Source organism: Parus major, chromosome 2 (assembly GCF_001522545.3).
Source record: "Parus major isolate Abel chromosome 2, Parus_major1.1, whole genome shotgun sequence".
In the NCBI taxonomy this organism is placed as follows: domain Eukaryota; kingdom Metazoa; phylum Chordata; class Aves; order Passeriformes; family Paridae; genus Parus; species Parus major.
Window position 1 is genome coordinate 45271803 of NC_031769.1, and position 18113 is coordinate 45289915.

At 40.2% G+C, this 18113-nt stretch overlaps 2 protein-coding genes across 3 annotated transcripts in view; one reads left to right on the top strand and one right to left on the bottom strand.

Moving 5' to 3' along the window:
• Positions 1-16334, bottom strand: LZTFL1 (leucine zipper transcription factor like 1). Of its 2 annotated transcripts, none has more exons than XM_015620203.3 (10): positions 16183-16334; positions 8497-8621; positions 7861-8055; positions 7295-7355; positions 6320-6388; positions 4908-4973; positions 4681-4758; positions 2123-2296; positions 1536-1639; positions 1-960 (listed from the first exon to the last, which is right to left on the bottom strand). In XM_015620203.3, the coding sequence occupies exons 2-10, from the start codon at positions 8571-8573 to the stop codon at positions 942-944; spliced, it is 843 nt and encodes a 280-aa protein (XP_015475689.1). In that variant the 5' UTR covers positions 8574-8621; positions 16183-16334; the 3' UTR covers positions 1-941. The 2 variants fall into 2 exon arrangements, with proteins under 2 accessions (XP_015475689.1, XP_015475688.1); XM_015620202.2 differs by lacking the exon at positions 16183-16334 and adding an exon at positions 10547-10618.
• Positions 16335-16425: 91 nt separating this feature from the next.
• Positions 16426-18113, top strand: part of AVL9 (AVL9 cell migration associated) — a 41109-nt gene continuing 39421 nt past the window's right edge. Inside the window, exon 1 of the mRNA XM_015618210.3 lies at positions 16426-16583. Within this exon, the coding sequence (XP_015473696.1) occupies positions 16518-16583 (66 nt within the window). The 5' untranslated portion in view covers positions 16426-16517. The remainder of the gene's footprint in view (positions 16584-18113) is intronic.

Genomic DNA, 18113 nt, shown 5'->3' on the forward strand with positions numbered 1-18113 from the left:
TTAAATGTTTGAAAACATAGTATTTTATTTGAAGTAAAATACAAGATACATATGAACAAGGACAAATGAACAAGTAGAATACACTATTAGGCGACTGACAAACAAATGCAAGGCAAAGAATTACAAGGAGAAGACTCGATAGAAGTAAATTGTTTTCTGGTGAGGCTACATTAAGAAAGGAGATGAAAACCTCTAAAATAACTTATTTCCTATTAAGTTGCTCCACTAACTTTCCAATGCATATTTAGATTACCACTGCAATATTAAGAATACTGGCAAAATCAGAATCTCTGTCTTCTGATGTTCAAATTTGCTTTAAATCAATTCAAGTGAAAAAGCAAAACTTCATTTGAAATGGTCCAGCACTTTGGCTATAAAGCATATTTATCTCATAATCTAATGAACACCCTCTAGAAAAGTGCAACTGATTACACTTTGCTGAGCTATGACATGTCCAGTGTGAAGTAACATTACAGAATCAGTGTTTTGTTTTTATTCCTCTGACTCTTTCACTGATGCAGTTTTTACATATAATGCTACTTCATAACTACATTAACTACACAAAAATAACAACTGGAGTTTCCACCTTGAAGACATCAAAAACTCTAATGCATATATTTTTTGTCTTTTTTCTCCCCTTTTTTAATAAAAATAAACTCCCATTTTTGTAGGGAATGTTCTCAGTTCTTCAACAAGGTCCTATTTGCTATTTCTCAAGGAATGTCAATTAAAAACACCACTGCAGAAACCAATACCTGTAAACTGTAGGTTTACAAAGAAATAAAGTAAGAGTTTCAGTGTGAAATTAATATTAATAAAGAGTTATTTTAAACATTAGAAGCAAAGAATACACCATTCAAAACAAAAATTATTAAAAAATAATACCAGTCTACATTTTCTTTCCATGACAACTTCTGATAGATCAGATGCTTTTTGGTATTTCAGTCCTCTGACTCATACCTGAAGATTAAAAAAGAATAAGTAGAAAAATAATTAAAACAGATTAGAAAATACCCCAAAGACATTTTGTCTCTAATGAAAATATGAAACCAAAGCAATAAATTACACCCAACACTGACACATTTCTGTCAAAGTTTACTGTATGACTTAAGCCACAGACAAATGCATTTAGTTTTTAGACTATTTTCACCTTTTAAAACTGGCCAGTTTACCAAATAGTAGAATGAAGGAATGACCTCCCAACAAATCCAAACAATTGCCAAAGCACCTGGAACATCTCCCATCTGTATCTCTGTGTGTAGCTCCTGAGGCCTTCTCTACCACAGCCATGAATAAATATCTTGTATCCTCTCCATAATAAATTCCCTCATTACTTGCTACATGGGAGCTGCTGTTGCAGACACCAGCCCTAACCACACTATCCAGTCAAAGGACTGAATGTCAAAAATCAGGGCATAGCCTATTAGAAGTTCTTTCCAAGGGAAAATGTATAGACTGTTTTACAGACAAAATGGGAGCAGAACATGGATCCAGAACAAGGATCTTGTTGACACAGACAGGGCAGCACCACCTACTTGGAAAGTCTTCTACGCAGATCCCTGATCTGTTCATTCTTCTTGGTGAGAATGTCTTTCATGTTGCGATAGGCAGCTGTTTGCTGAAATTTCTTCTCCAGTTCCTACATAATAACATCAACATATTATTTATATACTATGAAGACTAGACAAAAATATTAAAAAAAGAAGCCTACTTCTCCTCCTCAAGTTTGACAATAGTAGTTAGTAGTTTTCTGTAATGTACTCAAATTTAGATAAAGTCAACTGGTAGATTCAAATGAGATTACTGGGGCAGCCATGGAAACAGCAATTTCATTTTCTAACAAAATCAGACTAAAAGTCTTCAGAAGACTGGGAATATGCTTTTCATCTAAAAAATTCTATCCAGACAAATAGTCAATTATTTAATATTCATCTAGTTATAACCATGCAGTTCGTTGTGTGTTTGCTATTTTATGCATAATGTGCTTTTCCACTGAAATAACAAAAATACAAGAGCAAAAGTGTGGCCTGGTAAACTCTGCATCCTGTAGCTTGTGCTTGTTAAATTAATCAGCTAAAATGGGAGTAAGGAATTAATCTTCACATAAAAATAAAATACTAACCTTTTCAGCTGTGGATAGCTGATCTTGAACCTTCAATAAGTCATGTTTTGTTGTCATCAAGTCTTCTTCTAAGAACTTCTGGTTTGCAGTTCTGTCATTCAAAGTCTTCTCAAACTGGGATTTCAAAGCTGCCACTTTATTTTCCAGTTCAGTGATATCCTGGTTTGCATTATTCTTCAACAGAAGAAATATTTAAAATATGTCAAATTCAAGAGAATAAATAATTAAAATTTTAAGTGCAAAATCCCACATAAACTAGGTATGTCTTCATTTTTAATAATGATGTACAAGCTGCTCCTGTAAAGCCTAAATCAGAAGTGCTTCAACTAAAAAAAAAAAAAAAAAAAAAGAGCAGGGACTAATTTATAACTTAAAAAAATTGTTAATAAATGCTTTCTAAAGATGGCTGGAATGTCTTCTCAGCTAAGATGAGATTTTAAGTTCTTGTTCTAATTCTTAAGTACTTCATTTCTTTAGGAATTAATTAGAGCCAGAGGATGTATCATATCACAAGATGTTATTTACCATACAGAAACAGTACATTACCATTCAAGATCTGAATGTCTATGCTACAATGTGTTTTTGAAACATTTCCAATGCTGTTAGTGTAGGACATGTAGGAAAGACTGAAAGTGTTAAGGCTCACACTCTCAGCCAATGCAACCAACATTGCACCATTCTCAGATGTCTTACACAAAAAGGCTCCAAGTTGCAAAGCAACTTTTCTGTTTCCTTATGAGAAGAAACAACTCAAATTTTCAGAACATCAGTTCTGGGTCACACAACATTATAATCATATAACTGTTCTATGAATTTTCACTTAAATAAAATAAAAAAACAAACACAAAATGTTCTTAGGTTTTAAAGCTCAATTTCAAACTCAAAAGTGTAGTAACTCAGGATGAGGCTGAACCAGAAGCACAAAACAACAAAAAAACCCCAAAAAACCAACAAAATCTAAAATCTAAGAAAGCCCTGTTCCTTTCTCTGTCTGGAACTTAAGACTTGAGAATAGGAAACTACTTGATAGCAGTACCCATACAGAAGAAAAACTTATTTTTAATTCTGAGACAGAGGCCAAGCCTGTGGTGTTGAAAAGCATTACATACATTTGTATGTTTTAGTTGCTACTTTCTAACCATGACATAATTAGGCAAAAATTCTAAATCCTCAAATTAAACTGATCCAACAAAGCAGTTACTTCCAGTTACTGCTGGGAATTACTCCCAGTTACAGTTACTGTGACTCACACTTTCTATGTGGAGCCATCTATTAACTATTAATTAAAAAAAAAAAAAATCAATCTGATGAGTTGGTCCTTAAGAACCAATTGTGGTTTGGCAGTCATTTATTTGTTCAAAGAGTTTGAAATCTACTGCTTTACAAGCAACTGGGAGAAAGTGACACATTACAGAGAGCAAATTAGGACATGAAAGCTGAAGATACTCAGCAGCCCTGACACTGAGGCCAATTCATGTTTATCCAGAAAAGCAGGATAAGATTTGGTTCCAATCTTTTAACACTACAAACAGTATTAGCCACGATTTAATACACTGCTTTAATATTTTAAACCTGCAATAATTTGAAGTTTAACAAAACAGAGAAAGAAAATATTTGCCATGACTGATTAATCAAGTTCCCTATTAAAAATATTATTGAGTACAATTTTGAAAGTTACTAAGTAAACTTTTACATATTAAGAAAACCAAGTACATACCATAAACCAGGTAGAAAGCAAAATAAAAAGAAATCAGGATTAAAATATAAAAATTAAAAGAGAAGTGTTTTATAATCTTGAACCTTACCTCCTAATCTGTAAATACTGCAGGAATTTTAAAGTCAATTACACAAAATAATGGGATTAAAGTGCTCTAATTTTGTTGAAAGCCTGAACTGAAATGTTTTAAAATTAAGACACAATGAAAAATAAAGGTAGAAACTTAGAAAAATACTACAGTGACCTGAACAGATTAATTTGTGTCAACATGATTTGAGGCTTCTTACATTTTTTTTGCCAGCAGCAACTCACCATGTTGGAGTCCTCATTTACAAAACAGATTAAGGATCTCAAGTAACTTCTTACCTCAAGTGATAGTAATAAACAGTGAAACATTTTTAACAGTATGCTGATATAGGGAGAACTACAGAAAAATCAAACCAGCAGCAAGTCTGGCTTGCTCATGTCAACATGAATTGACAAATGTGTTAAAGAATTAGTGTTTTATTGTTGCTCTAAAAACCAGGTTAGGTATCACTCTTACATTAATAAACATGAAGAAACAAACAGGCAGATTTGTCTGTTAATACAAATATCAGCCCTGGGAATATGAATTCTGGAATACTACTTCCTGATAGTTCCTGAATACATCATAACATCAACTAATATTACAGATGACCTGCTGACTGACATACCAGAGGGAACAGAAAATGTCAGCAGGAACAACACTAACTCAAATTCTTGCATTTTCCAGAAAAGAAACACACCATACAAACCAATATTTTAGATGTACTGGCAAGAGTTGCATTAAATGGCAGCAGAAGGATGTAATTATATTTACCTTCTGATCTCCTTGGATCATCTGTAAATCCCTCAGTGACTTCTCCAGCTTGGACTTTTCATCTAGGGCAGCTGTAGCCTGGAAAACATTGAAAATTTAAAACCTCAGAAACACATTTTAACTAAAAACATAAGAATAACAACCCTTATTTATTCTTATTTATTCTTATTTAAATGTTTTTAGAATATGTAACCAACATTATGCATCCAATATTACAGGGAATTTACCTGTGTTTCTATGGTCCTGAGTCTAGTCTTCAATTTTTCATTTTCTTCTTGGAGAAGAGCAACTGTCTGTTAAAGAACAAGAAAACACTTGTGAGCACTCTTGTGTCATTCTGGATTTTGCAAACATTTCAGGGAAGTAAATACACTTCATAACTTAGGAAAGCAAAAGAGATCCTAAATGCTTATAAAAATGGCCTTCATAAGAAATCAAGAATTCATTCATTTATTGTGGTTTTTAACCTCAGTGAGAAAGCAATTTAAGTTTCCAATTCTACTATAATATATAGGGCTGTTCACTTAAACACATTGAGATTATTGAGATCAGTATCTTGTTAGTATCAAAATTCATGATTAAAAAACGCATGTTCAGGGATGAAAATCTCATTGTTGCTCATAATTCACATTTTCAATCAACAGGCAAGTAAAAACTTATCTGCAGCTCCTTTTCAAAAGAGACAAATACCAGGTTACTGCATATTCTTTCCTGTGTCACATGAAATACCCATGTTTTATCAGTCAGAGTAAATTCACCATATGAATTTTGAATGATTTGGGAAAAAAAAAAAGACAACAGATGTACATATTCAAGAAAAACTGTTATGATTTTGAAATTATTTTTGAAAAAGAACTACATTAACCTATAAGCAAAATACAAGTCTGAATTATTGAATGCTTTAATTACTGTAGTGAGTAATAACAGCATGAGACAGACGTCATTTTGGGAATGCAGGACAGATGACAGAAAATAAAACTCCTTGCTAATTATCTTGATTATCAAAAACTTACAAGGGTATTGCAAGAAGTGTAACATTTTAGAAAAGTTCAGTTGAATGAAATGAGTACAACACCTAATAAAAACTACTGATAATATTGAGTACTGGAAAGTGTAATTCTGAAAATGTTTAGCAAGTGAGAAATCAGATGTTTTCAAAATCCAAATTCTTTAAGTGCCTGTTTCTTCAGGAGGAATTTAACTAACTTACAAAACAAAAAAGAATGGATGTAATGAGATTGACTTCAAATGATACAGAAAATGTTCAACAACCTAGTAATTTCAGCCATCTACACAATTTAATTTATTTCTTTGTTGAAGCAACAGATAGGTCCATGGAACTAATATAATAATTTACTCTATTAAATGGAAAAATAAATTTCTACAAAGATCAAAATGTCTTGGCAAAAGAAGGGTTAATATTGTAATACGTGTTAGAGATCATAACTGCACAATAAATTTCTGATGCTTTACAATACTTAATAATTTACTAGTGTTTTACTTCACATTCTGAGGTATATTACCATGAAGTCAGTACAGGGACAGACACATTATACAAATACTACTGTACAGCTATTCAGTTCATTTGCATAAACAGAATGATCATTGACCACAACTGCATGAACAGTCAAGTTCTTACCTTGTTTAGCAGCTCTGACCCACCTTCATTTAATGGAGCAAGTTTTGGTTTAACAGGATCTGCAGTGGACTAAAGAAATAAAAAAGGTGAAAAAATAAATTATACAGATTTCCAGGAAGCAGAAAAGTACTCCTTTAGCCTGTAAAGTAACTACTGATACTCAATTCAGCTTTCTTTTGCAAAGCAAATGAACAACCTTTTATTTCAAGTTCATTTTTTACTGCTTCCTTGTCTCCTAAGTTATGATCTTCACTTTGAGCTTAAGTTAAACATAGATCCTGCATAAAGACATAAAAGGATTGCAAACGTGATTCTACAAAATACTGACAATCCTGCAGAAACCAAAAGACAAAGGAGTAAGGAGAACGTAATATTTGAGTGATTGCAAGAGTATAAAGTATCTACAAAGCTTCAAATTATTTCACACTTAAGGTATTAAAAATAATATATATATAAATACAATATAATATATATAAATTATATATATATATATACACACACACATAATATATAGATACACCTTTATGCTACAAATCTAATAGAAATAAGATGCAATCATATTCATGCTAGACAAGCTAGAGTGATATCTATACTGTGCAATCTTGGCAGCTCTTGAGTTCATGCTGGGACAAGTGAATGTCCCAGTCTCAGACCAGGTGCCAGGGAAAGGGAACCCAGAAGCAGATGCTTCAACACATCCCTGGTCTGGCTGATCTTGGGATGAGGTGTGTGAGGCACACCCCAAAAGTGCAGAACAGGCACTCTGGAAACAGCCAAGGCAATTCAGAGGGAGCTTTGGTGCCGAAATACAAAATGGTACTTTTTGGACAGTTTCAAAGACTGTTTTGAAAAAAAAAAAGGATGAGGTTTGGGTTTTGGTTTCCACTTAAGCACAAAGAGTCAATACTAAGCATTTTAAACATCTGTCATGACTCCACGACATTTGATTACAATTTGATTAAAATAAAATTCTACCTTTTTGTTTGAAGATGTATATTCTGACTTTTCAAACTCAGCAACCTGGTCCAATAATTCTCTTGAAAAAAAAAATAAAAATAGAAAGGCATTTATTTACCAAAGAAAAATGTAAGGAGACTTTTTTTACTAAGAGCTATGCTATGAAACACATTTTACCAGGCTAGTGCTATGCTTTTTCTCACATGTAAAATTCTTGTTAGAAGTACAGGGTGAAATCCTACACAAATACCACAAATGTGTCATGCAATGGCATGATACATGCATTACAATAGATTTAGCATCCCTAATTAAAATATAATCTAACCAGACAACAAATTTTTTTAAATTGAGTCCAGTCACCTGCTCTTAAATGATTAAATCAAGTAAGACTATTACTAATAAAACATCTTGCTCACAAGTTTGAAATGATTGTGTATCTTGCTATTTTATAGATGGAAACATCAAAGCTAATCTATCACTGACCCAACAGTAAAAGAATAGGTTTCTATGGTTACATAAAGAATGCAAATAGTCAACACTTTGAAGTTTTCTTGTTGTTGAAAGTATAGTCCAATAGCTGTTACCGATTCTCCAAGTCAGAGACGTCTGTCTGTAACTTCAGGTACCATTTCTCAGCCTGTGAAAAGAGCTGCCGCAGAAGTAAAACATTGGTATAAGTTGTGTTTATGAGCTCTGACTCCACTTCACTGTGTACAACACTCTGCAGTCCATCCAGCATGTCTATCACCTCGTCAACTGTGAAGGTCTCTTCAACAAGTCTAAACAGAGAGGTCAAGATGAGTCAGGTATGGTAAAGGTAACAATTCTGCCTTGTTATGAGATTTCACTACACAGGTACCACTCATATAATGCAATATTTTCTAAAAACTGTCAGTCATTATTAGATGACCACAGCATTACTAACTGGATATTGTATTTGAATTTTCTCTTTAAATCATTAAAATCACAAATACTAATTCAGCTTCAGCCTTACACTGAATTTAGATATCAGAAGCAAGATATGAAGCAATGTCATGTTGCCAATGTTAATTCCTAAGAATTTGACCAACTTGGGGTTAAAAGCATTTGGCTTGTAACTTCTGGAAAATACAAGAACATACAAATCTGAAGGAGAAAAGTCAGCCCATAAAGTATTCAAACCTGCTACTGCTGCTAGCATATTTTGCTTTATTCTTGCTCAGAACCACCCCACACAGTACCTGCTGTCCTTGAGGTCCTGAAAACAAGAATCCACTGTTTTGAGACACATGCCACGCTTGAAACGAGCGAAGCGCATGTAGCTGACCACTTCGTTCTGGTGGTGCTCATTAACGCCCAGCTCTGCCTGCGGAGGAGGACACAAGCACAAAGACAAACATACGGAAAAATGAGCTTAACTACTGTGAATACCTGCCTTCTGACTAGTTTCTGTGATTGCTTTCACAGGGTTAGCATGCTAACTAGCATGGTGAAAAACAAGGTATTTTCGTATGTCTGATCCCTATACGCCTCTCATAAGTGGGTGAGAAAGCTCCACTACTTGCAAGCAAGGGCTCAATGAGCCTTCAAACCTCAAAAAAATCATAAAAAATCAGAGAGACAGAGGCAATCAGAGGATCAGAACCAGGAGAGTAAGCTCTTGCATAAGCACATCTAGGTATTGCATTGCACAAGCGTAAGGTGGCTGAATGATGTATCTTCCATAGATGTACTAACAAAAAACCCAGAGGAAAGTGCGTTATGTTTGTTACTTTTTATGTAAACTCTTGAGACTTCTCACAGAATTATAGATTCACAGAGCGTTTGTGTTGGAAGGGACCTTAAAGCTTATCTAGTTTTAACTCCCTGCCATGGGCAGGGACACCTCCCATTAGACCAGGTTACTCAGCGGTCCATCCAACCTGGCTATGAACACTGTCAGGGATGGGGCATCCATAATTTCCCTGGGCAACCTGCTGCAGTGCCTCATCACCCTCACAATAAAGATTTTTTTCTGTATATCTAATCTAAACCTACTCTCTTTCAACTAGTGCCCATTACTTCTTGTCCTATCGCTGCAGTTCCTGATGAAGAGCGCCTCCCTGGCTTCCTTGTAGGCCTCCTCCAGATACTGGAAGGTTGCTAGGAAGTCTCTCCACAACCTTCTGTTCTCTAGGCTAAACACCCACAACTTGTTAGTTTTCATAGGGGAAGTGCTCCAATGCTCTTGTCTGGTTCATGTCCTTCCTCTGAACTTGCTCCAACACTTCCATGTCCTTCCCATGCTGGAAGCACCAGAACTGTATGCAGCAGCCTAGACAGGGTCTCATGAGAGCAGAGGGGGGAATCACTTCCCTCAACCTGCTGGCCATGCTGTCTTTGATGAAGGAGATCACAAGTGATAATCTGAATTTGTTTCCCAACATATACATAGACAAATATTGCCAGCACAAATTAACAAGAAAGTCATTTCAGACCTGGCTGAATAGGCCTTTTATGCATGCCTCTATTTCAAAGAATTACTGGCATGAGCAATCACATCAGAACTACACTATTCACGCATGAGTGACAAGGAGGCGCAACAGGGCACGAGTGGAAGTTTATCACCACAGTCCCTGGAGAGCTGATGCAAAGGCAGGTTCATTTAATTTACTCCGATGTACTTTGTTAGCATGGCTGGTGTTGGAGAGAGACAGCCACGTAGTAACTCAGACAAAACAGTTCACCTTGTCCTTAGGGAAGCTCCAGTGACAATGCAATCCTGGAATACCTGGATGAACAATCAGTACTCCGGGAACTAAATGCAGCTGAGGAACCAGCACCAGCACTAAATAAAACCAGCTCTTATAATGCGGCTGCAAGCCCGATGTCGCCCACAAAGCCCCACATATTGCAGATGAGGGATCTTATGGGAAGCTAAACTAATGTCCTCTTTGCTGTTGCTGGAGGGTTGGTGGTTTTTATAATTGAAAAGCTTCTATTCATTACAGACAGAAAGGAAATTATACTAATAAATAAACACATAAGCACAGGCCACTCCTGATCTCCGAGTCACCCAGAATGATACGCAGATAGGCCACCGGATCCCTCAAAATCCTCAAGCCCTAGGAGCCTCCGCAGGACGGCAGGGATGCCCAGGAGGGCAGGTGGCGGCCGCAGCTGCCCCGAGCGGCTCTCTCATGACGACAGGCCGCACCCGAGCCCCGCCTGGGGGCCGGCCGCCCGACGCGGAGCGCCTCCGTGCCGGGACGGAGCGGGGACGCCGGGCGGCGGCCCCCTCCCGCTACTCACCATGGCGGCCGCTCCGCCGGCGCTCGGACGGCTGCGGGCCCAGCGTTGCCATGGGGACCGAAGCCTCGCGAGCGCCCGCGGCGCCCTCCGATTGGCGGCGGCGCACCCACGTGACCAGCGGCCCGCAAAACCAGCTAAAGGAGAGTTTCCCCTTTTTTTTAAACTTAACTTTGTATTTCCTACGGGCTCAGGTGCAATTTGGAAAACTGCGGTGTAGCAATGAGCTGCTGAAGCGGTAGGTGCAGTTAGGCGAGATGGGAAATGTCTCAAGTTTATTTACACCACCTAAGATTTTTTTCCCAAGGCTTTTTCACTAAACACGGATTTTTGCAAAGCATTAGCACGTCATCAGGACAACTCAGAACCACAGAATGGTTTGGGTTGATAGGGACCTTAAAGATCATCTAGTTCCACCCCCCTGGCATGGGCAGGGACACCTTTCACTAGATCAGGTTACTCAAAGCTCCATCCAACCCAGCTTTGAACACTCCCAGGACTGGGGCATCCACGACTTCTCTGGGCAACCTGTTCCAGTGCCTCACAGTGAAGAATGTTTTCCTAATAATTGATCTAAACCTACTCTCTTTCAGTTTGAACATGTTCTCCCTTGTCCTGTCACTACAAACACTTGTAGGCTCCCTTCAGGTACTGGAAGGCCATAATTAGGACACCCCAAAGCCTTGCTGAGTAATCCAAATTCTCTCAGCCTTTCCTCATAAGAGGTGCTCCATCCCTATAATCATCTTGGTGGCCCTCCTCTGAACTCACTCCAACAGGTCCATGTCCTTCTTTTGCTGGAGACTGCAGAGCTGGATGCAGTACTCCATGTGGGGTAACTATCACCAGAGTCTTTCACCTGGATCACCCAAAAAATTTATAAAATGCAAAAAAATAACCTGGCATACATCAGCTGAGTGTATGGAAAAAGATGTAACCCCTTGCAGGTGGCCCAGCTGTACTGAACCCTGATTGCACCTAAGGAGAGGATGAAAGTAATGTTGACAGAGTTTGGGGTTTTCCAGTGTAAGTAAAAGTAAGTAAACACTGAAACTATGGATTTTATCCATTAATTGTCCTCAAGACAATTGTCCTCTCCTGCAGGAGATCAGATCTGTCACAGCAGAAATGCAATATTAGTGAGCCACAGACAGCAGATTATTGAATCTGTCCCATTGTGAATGGAATGAAGGAATGTAATGGCCTTCTCCCATGATGCTGGTGGACACTTCAAATGCCAGTATCCAGTAACCTTCCATACCCAGACAAGCTGTGAAAGCAGAGCACTTGGAATGACACAGCTAAATGACTAACAGACCAGGAAGCAGAAAGCTGGCAAAAGGCTGTTTGGAACATACACAGGCAGGAGGGCTGCTGCACTTGGGCAGCTGTTCTATCCAGGCACTTTCCGGAGCAAAGTGGCCCCAAGGGAAAAGTGCCCTTCCACAGCTTGAGAGGGAAAAATAGGATCCTTTGCAATTAGCATTCCTCAACATTGTGTTATCTTATTGACCACAGCCTGCAGTGCATTTTCATTAACTAATGGCCTTAAAAGCAGCAGTGACCAATTTAGGATTAATGGGTAATTTTGAGTAGGCAGCTGTAGTGGTGACAAGTCTAACCTAATTTCTATTTACTTCAGACGCAGTCAGGAACAAGTGACAAAATTCCATCAAAATTGTCTGGAACAATTCTTGAGACAGGTAAAGCCTGACTCCTTCCAAATCTCTTTCAGTAAACACAAGTCACAGGTGGAGTCTACACTCAACACAGAAGACTCAGGACATGTTTATAGGAGGCCCTGGAGCATGCCCTCAGGGAAGGGCATCCAGGTCTGTCCTCAGAACTGAAAGTAACATCCATGTAGCAATCAAGGGAGTGCAGAAAGATGGACCATATACACAAAGGTTGTTCCTGGGCATAAGCAGCTCTACAGTAGTTGAAACTGGCCTAAAAGACCCGACAGGAGCTGTGCTATGCCTTATGAGCTTGCACCTCTCTGTCCTCTGCTTCAGGTTTCTCAGCAAACTCTGCAGAAAAAGATGTTACCTACACACATTGCCACTAGCGATGTTGACTGGCAACTTTTATGGGGATTTTGTATAGCCCGTCTAAGGTACTCATGGCATCAGTAACAGTGTTGGCATTTGGTTGGGCCAAAACATGTTCAACCATGGATTGCTCTCATTCCTCTTCTTCAACAGTTCCTAGTTACAGAGCTTGGAATGACTATGCATGAATGGAATGACTGAACGTTCAAGAAGGCTTGAGCTGTGGTAACAGCCTCAGCTCCTGCTGATCTGGGTTCATCTGCCTGCTCTGTACTGCAAAGATCCCTGCACCTGGAAGTGCTTACCTTGGCTGCTTCTGCACACTTGTTAGCAAAGGGACCCCAGTGAAATGAAGCACAAAAGAACAGAAGTACACGCTTTTAAGTACCAGCCACAAAGACACCAACCCATGAATGACCAAGATGTAACAAGAGAACAGCTCAAAACACTGATCAGATGAACCTTCCTTTCACTGATACCTTTGCCCCTACACTTCTGCCAATGCAGGGACCAAAGGCAAATGAGATGCTGGGAAAAGATGAAACCATTAACAGCTACCAAAAAGCTTTCACATAGGATCAGACTAAAAAGCATCTTGTTTGCTTTTCTGGCTGTCGCATTAACAGCCAGAGTAAGAAAAGGAACAGAATGGGATACATGTGTATTCTGTACAGTTTTTTCCTTCACTTCCATTTACCCTCCCCACTGAGAGGATCGACAACTTTCTGAGCTGCCAGCCAAATCCAAACTGCAGTCAGTGGCTGATCACCATTCTGGAATCTGTCTGCTTTCAATTTCTCTAGCCCACCTTCAAAGATATTTGTTGTCTGTCTTGACAACCACTGTGGGAATGTACCATATGCTCATTATTTCTTTTTTGTTTCAGCCTGCAATCCGTTCCTGTCAGTGTTGTCTGGCTTTAGCTGTCTCCTGTACTTGGTGCTATGTCAGTCTTGAAAAGAAGAAAAGGAGATAACAGACCATCCATATCCCACCTGCAGTGTGCATTAGGCTGTGATAACGATTTTTGTGCTTACTGTTGCCAACCTCCAGAGCTTCCACAAAGGACACCAGAGAAGAAATTGGGTTCTGAGGAAAACAGCACAGAATTGCAAACAAAATGATCACCTTTCATGGCTAGTATTTGGAGGGGGGGGCGTTTGGATCAGGGCCCCAAAGAGCAGTGTCTACTTCACAAATAATTAACAGCTGCACCTGGGGTCTCAAGCTTCTCTCTGCTCCCCTCATAACCCACTGGAACACATCTCTGCTTTACTACTCATAACCAATATTTTCTAAGGAAACAATTCTGATCAGTTATCTTCTTCAAACATCTCTCATCCAGCTTAAAGAAGCAGGAGTTAGAGGTCTGTGAACACTTCTAGCCAAAGTGAGTGGGGACCCTGGGGCACTGAAAATGTCAGCAGTGGTCAGGACAAGAGAGTATATGTGTGAAGAGAGCAGTCAGGATTTGAGAGCAATGTTTCTGCCATCCAAATCTAAGCCTCTTTAAAGTTACAGAAGATACATTGCATTTGTGTCTGCAAATGTCCCTAACAATCCAAGCTCCCCTTTTTTGCTTCCATGTGTCCTATCAATCTCATGAGAACGACACCATCATTCCCATAGGATCAAATTCAGTATTTTCAAACAGGGAAGCCTGTTTGGAACACTTCCTCCTACATCATGATGCCCTAATGCAACTAAATGTACAATTCAAATTACATTTGGTCTTGTTGACTGTAAAAAAAAAAAAAAATAAAATTCTTTTCATTTTCTACGAATTACTGCATTCATTTTGGATAAGAGCTTCAAAGAAAACACACTGCGAAAATAAAGTGAGCTTGCCATCCAGAAGAAATTAGATACAACCCTCAGATCCATGCCAGGGTTTTATCTATGCTTTTCTTCAACAGAAATCAAAGGACATTTATTTTTGATTCATGTGCTTGTCTCCACAAATTCAGAGCTTTGTTCTTCAGGAAGCTGGGCTATACCTAACAAATAGAGGGGAGCTATCAGTTGCCATGGGCACTGCTTAGCTCTGGTGTTACTTGCAGACATAAACTGTTATACTGCCCAGGGAAAGGTTATCCATCTCTGGAAGTCTCACTGCACGTAAGCTGAGAACTCTGCCTTATTGCTATGACTTGAAGAATGACTAACAAATTACTATTACTATGGTAATGATATCATAGCTGGTGGTTCTTAAGCAAAGTCTCTGAGTAACAGAAGAACTGTAGGGCTGAGTTTTCATTGCTATTTGTTACCTATGCATAGAGAAAGAAAATTCCCTTAGGAAAATTCTAAGACTTTTCTGAGAGCTGTTTCATAGCAGCTCTCACTTGTCTTTCTTTCCCATAAATGCACGCAGTGTGACTGTGAAAACAACATCAATTATGCCAACTAGTTCATCTTCCTAGACTAGACTGATGCTTTCAGTTCAACATTTTTATTGCTTTAGCAGGAAAGAGAATTTCAAGCAGAAAAAAAAATAAATCTAATAATCTATTCAGAGAAGCAATAAGCCACCATTATCCAGTAGTATCACTGAGATGCCTCTATAATGCATAATCCATAACAGTAAGAGTGATGCCAGACTGCACTTTCCTGAATGAAATGAGAATGAATCGTAAACACTCACATGCATCTTTTGGGGGATATCTCATTACTGCAGGAGATAATGGCCAATATTGAATGCATTTTTCTTTTTTTTAAATTATAGTAAACTGACAATTACAGGCTAATACTAATAAGAAACCATTCCTTTGCCAGAAGGATTGCTCCTTGTAGTTTATCCTGTGCTCCCCGCAGTATACGTTTTCTATAACAGCACTTCTGTTGAAGCTGAAAAACAATATGTGATTACATGCTGTATTGTTATCATTTGAGCCCCTGGGTACTGTGTTAGTGATGAGATTTTCTTTAAGCACAATTCTTTTATAGTTCTTTCAAGAAGATTATCTTCCTCCAATTTCCACAGAGAATCTTAATTATTAAGATTACAGTCTCTACCAAAGCAGTTAGAATTTAATCACAACAAAGGTGTAAAAGAGAGAGCATGGTGTGAGAGCAGTAAGATACAGTTCTTTAATTTTTTTTTCCTCTCACACTAAAGTTGCCCATGGTCTTGGACAAGTCTTTGAACTGCCTTCTTTCTAAGGTACACTAAGACATGTTTATAGAATCATAGAATCATCACTGAAGTTGGAAGAGACCTTTAGGATCATCCAGTCCATGTGTCCATCCGGCACTGCCACTGTAACACGCAGCCCACATCATCCAGAGCCAGAGGTCTCCTAAACACCCCGGGGTGGTGACTCCACCACCTCCCTGGGCAGCCTATTCCAATGCCTGACCACACTAACACTGATTTTTTTTTTTTGATTTTTTTTTTTTTCTAATATGTAATCTGGATCTCCCCTGTCTCATTTTAAGGCCGTTTCCTCTTGCCCTCTCACTGCAGGCTCGGTAGAGGAGACCGGCCCCACCTGGCCACGGCCTCCTTTCAGGTACTCGTGGAGAGCCATGATCGCTCCTGAGCCTCCTCTTGTTGGAGGTTTAGCCCCTTGAGGGAAGAAGCCTTACCTTGATTTTTTCCTCAGCTTTAACTTTCAGCAACCAACACGACTAAACTGTACTGACACAACCCCTAGACTCCTTTCAGGGCTGCCACTAATCTGTACAACCTGGATTTGCCGATCGAGCAGCTCCTTCCCACCCCAGGTAATCCCGAGTTCCGCGCCCCGCGCCGGGCGGGGCGGGGCGGGCGGAGGGCGGCGCTGAGGGCCGTGCCCGCCCTCCCGGGCCGGGCGGTGCGGAAGCGCAGGCGGCCGGGGCTGCGTCCCCGCCGGACCCCGGGGGGCGGAGCGAGAGCCCGGGCAGGGCGGCATCCTCCGGCGCGGCCATCGCCGGGCTGCTCCATGGAGAAGCGGGGCCCGGTGCTGCACATCGTGGTGGTGGGCTTCCACCACAAGAAGGGCTGCCAGGTGAGAGGGCGCGGGTGTCCCTCGACTCCCGCCGCTCTGCTCTTGCGCTTCTTCCCGGCCCTGCCCCGCTCCCCTCCCCCCCGCCGAGCGGCGCCTGCCCGGCTGCGGGAGCCGCCGCGGGAGGGGCGCGTCCGGCGGGGCCGGGGGGCTGCGCTCCACTCTGGGGGCGGTAAAGGAGGGGCTGCGAGCCGGCGAGGCCCCGCTTGGCCGCGGCCTCCCCCGGCCGGGGGTGCCTGGCAGGGCCGTGACTCGGCTCGCCTCGGGCAGTTCGTGGTCGGGGAGCTGCCTCCATTCCCGCCCGGCCTCGGCGCTCCCGCCGGGAGCGAGGCGGAGCGAGGGCCGGCGGGGTGAGCTCCTGGGAATGAGAGGCGACCGTGGTGCGCACCGTGGCACCGTATCTGTCTCGAGTCGTGCGTGTTTAATGCATTCAGACAGAGGATTCTGAGGAAAAAAACCCAAATGCTGTTTTAATCTACCTTCCTCTATCCCTGCCGGCCTATCATTGAGTCCTCACAGGTGCATCTTGAACCAAACAGCCCCAGGGTAACAAGCCCACCCTGGATTTAAGTTTTCTTTGCCTGAGTCTTTCTGGTTTTCATAAATGCTTGACTGCTTCGCGTGGCCAAAGTAGAAATTTATGTCATGTATTTCATAGCTGGTTTATGTTCTGTTTGTTTTAATTCTTTTTTAACCCTTGAAGCAGGAGATGCAGTTGCCCAGCTGGGCTGCCTACACAGTTGCTTTGCGATGATAAGAGAAGATAGACATAATATTGGATTTCCAGTGAGTCTTTTTCCATAGCCACTTCTTGGCCTTTATAAAAATTGCCAAGACACTAATGAATGTGATGGTTATTGTTATACAAGAGTTGATCTGACATAAACACGTTCCTTACAAGGTAGCTGAGAATTAAATTATTGCTTCAACAAAAAATTCAAGCACAATTCGTCAGAAGCTAAAGTGCAATAACTCAATTTCCGAAAGATGTGCGTGGTTTTCAAATTCATCCTTTCTCTTCAGAATGTCTGGGTGCTGTTTGTATATAGATGTTCACAGGATCTGTTCCTGTGAAGTAATTAGATCATCTTGGTTGTGAGGCTCGTGATATTTATCAGGCACTTTCTTGTCAAACACTGTTACAAGGTGAACCTTAGTTGGGTATCTGTAGGATGGAGAGCATATTTTTGCCCTCTCCTTGTGTTCCTCTTGGAAAAGGCCTAGGCTTTTTTTTTCTTCTGTTCTTCTGGAGTGTGTATTAATTTTTTTGCACATTAACCAGTGGTGATGTAAGGTAAAAAAGAACAAAATATTCAAACAACCCCCCAAACTATAAATTAGTAGCAGTGAATTTTATTTTGTTTTCAGTAAAATAAGTATTTTTGAGGTGGTGTCAAAAATTAGGTCGAAATACCTCTGAACTGAGGTTTTCTTCATCTCAAGAAATTACCTGGAGAAGCTGAAAAGGAAGGCAGTTCGGGAAGGGGACAGGGTAGCTGAGTCACAGGGAGAAGAACTGCAGGAATAGAATGA

What these genes read in the sequence shown, in the direction of transcription:
- LZTFL1 (XM_015620202.2), bottom strand. An exon ending in TCAGGACCATAGAAACACAG is followed by an intron (nt 4,759 to 4,907) that starts GTAAATTCCCTG and finishes AATGTTTTCCAG; the next exon opens with GCTACAGCTGCCCTAGATGA. An exon ending in AGCTATCCACAGCTGAAAAG is followed by an intron (nt 1,640 to 2,122) that starts GTTAGTATTTTA and finishes GTTATTATGTAG; the next exon opens with GAACTGGAGAAGAAATTTCA.